We start from the raw sequence: 1,332 nt of genomic DNA, 5'->3' as shown, positions 1-1,332 counted from the left end.
TAGTGTCGAAGATGAGGAAAGAGAAGATTGGAGACAGTCGATAATCGATTTCCTTCAACATCAAAAGCTACCAGGTAATCCATGACGAAAAATTGAAATCAAGAGGTGTGCCTCTCGCTTTATCTTTTATAAGGGAACACTTTATCGAGGATCATTTGATAGAGTTTTCCTTCAATGCCTGAGTAATGATGAAGCAATACAAGTCATGGAAGAAACCCACTCCGGAATTTGTGGTGCCCATTAGTCTAGACCTAAACTCTATTTTTGAATAAAAATGATGGGATATTACTAGCCAACTATGGTACAAAGCACCATAGATTATGCAAGAAAACGTGAAACTTGCTAAGTCCATGCGAATTTCATCCATCAACCTCCAGAACCATTACATCCGATAGTAGCTTCATGGCCCTTAAAGCATGGGTCTTGATGTAATTGGACCTATAATTCCAAAGTCTTTAGCAGGGCATGCATACATCCTCGTCGGGACCGACTACTTCTCTAAGTGGGCCGAAGCCGTACCATTAAAGGAAGTAAAGAAAGAAAATGTTGCAGATTTTATTCGTATCCAAATCATTTATCGATATGGTGTCCCTCGGTATATCATAATCGATAATGGCAAACCATTCTACAATAGCCACATAAACAATTAATGTACAAAATTTGGGTTCACAAAGTACAACTCGTCCATGTACAATCTGGCAGCTAACGGATTAGTAGAAGCGTTCAACAAAATACTATACAGTCTGCTAAAAAGGGTTGTCTCCAAATCAAAAAGAGATTGGCGTGAGAAAATCGATGAAGTCTTATGGACTTATCAAACTCCAACACAAGTCACTCCTTATGCCTTAGTATATGGAGTATAAGTTGTACTTTCTCTGGAGTGTCAAATCCTGTCACTTTGAATTTTGAATTGACATCCAAGAAAGTTTGACAACTAAAGAAAATTCTCGTCTTCGATTGAACGAGCTAGAAGTTTTTGATGAGAAGAGGTTAGAAGCACAAATGCACCTGGAGTGCTATCAAGCTCGAATGGCGAAGTCCTTCAACAAGAAGGTGTGACCAAGGTCATTTCAAGTTGGAGATCTAGTACTTTCCGTGCGCGGGCCGATCACAATCACAAGAAAAATAGGGGGTAAGTTCCAGCCTAAATGGGATGGTCTATTTCTTGTTACTCGTGCATTCACTAACGGAGTGTACAAGATCATTGACAAAGATGGACTGCAAATCGGACCTATCAACGAAAAAATTTTAAAGCATTTTTACGCCTGAAATTCTTTATTTTTTTAATTTTCATTGTAAAAAGAATTGTGTTCTTGTAATAAACTAAGTTCG

General features: G+C 38.4%; 1 protein-coding gene across 1 annotated transcript; it reads left to right on the top strand.

Annotated features, from left to right (window-relative positions):
* Window positions 1-416: 416 nt before the first annotated feature.
* LOC111380677 lies at window positions 417-1,053 on the top strand (the record flags this gene model as incomplete). Its single annotated transcript, XM_023004306.1, has 2 exons — window positions 417-595; window positions 927-1,053. Coding segments are annotated over exons 1-2 (306 nt in total), but the record flags the coding sequence as incomplete, so codon positions are not given.
* Window positions 1,054-1,332: the final 279 nt, after the last annotated feature.

The sequence above is a fragment of the Olea europaea genome, unplaced genomic scaffold (genome assembly GCF_002742605.1).
Source record: "Olea europaea var. sylvestris unplaced genomic scaffold, O_europaea_v1 scaffold21802, whole genome shotgun sequence".
Taxonomy (NCBI): domain Eukaryota; kingdom Viridiplantae; phylum Streptophyta; class Magnoliopsida; order Lamiales; family Oleaceae; genus Olea; species Olea europaea.
Note: the sequence above shows the minus strand (reverse complement) of the source record. Positions and strands in the feature narration are given on the sequence as shown.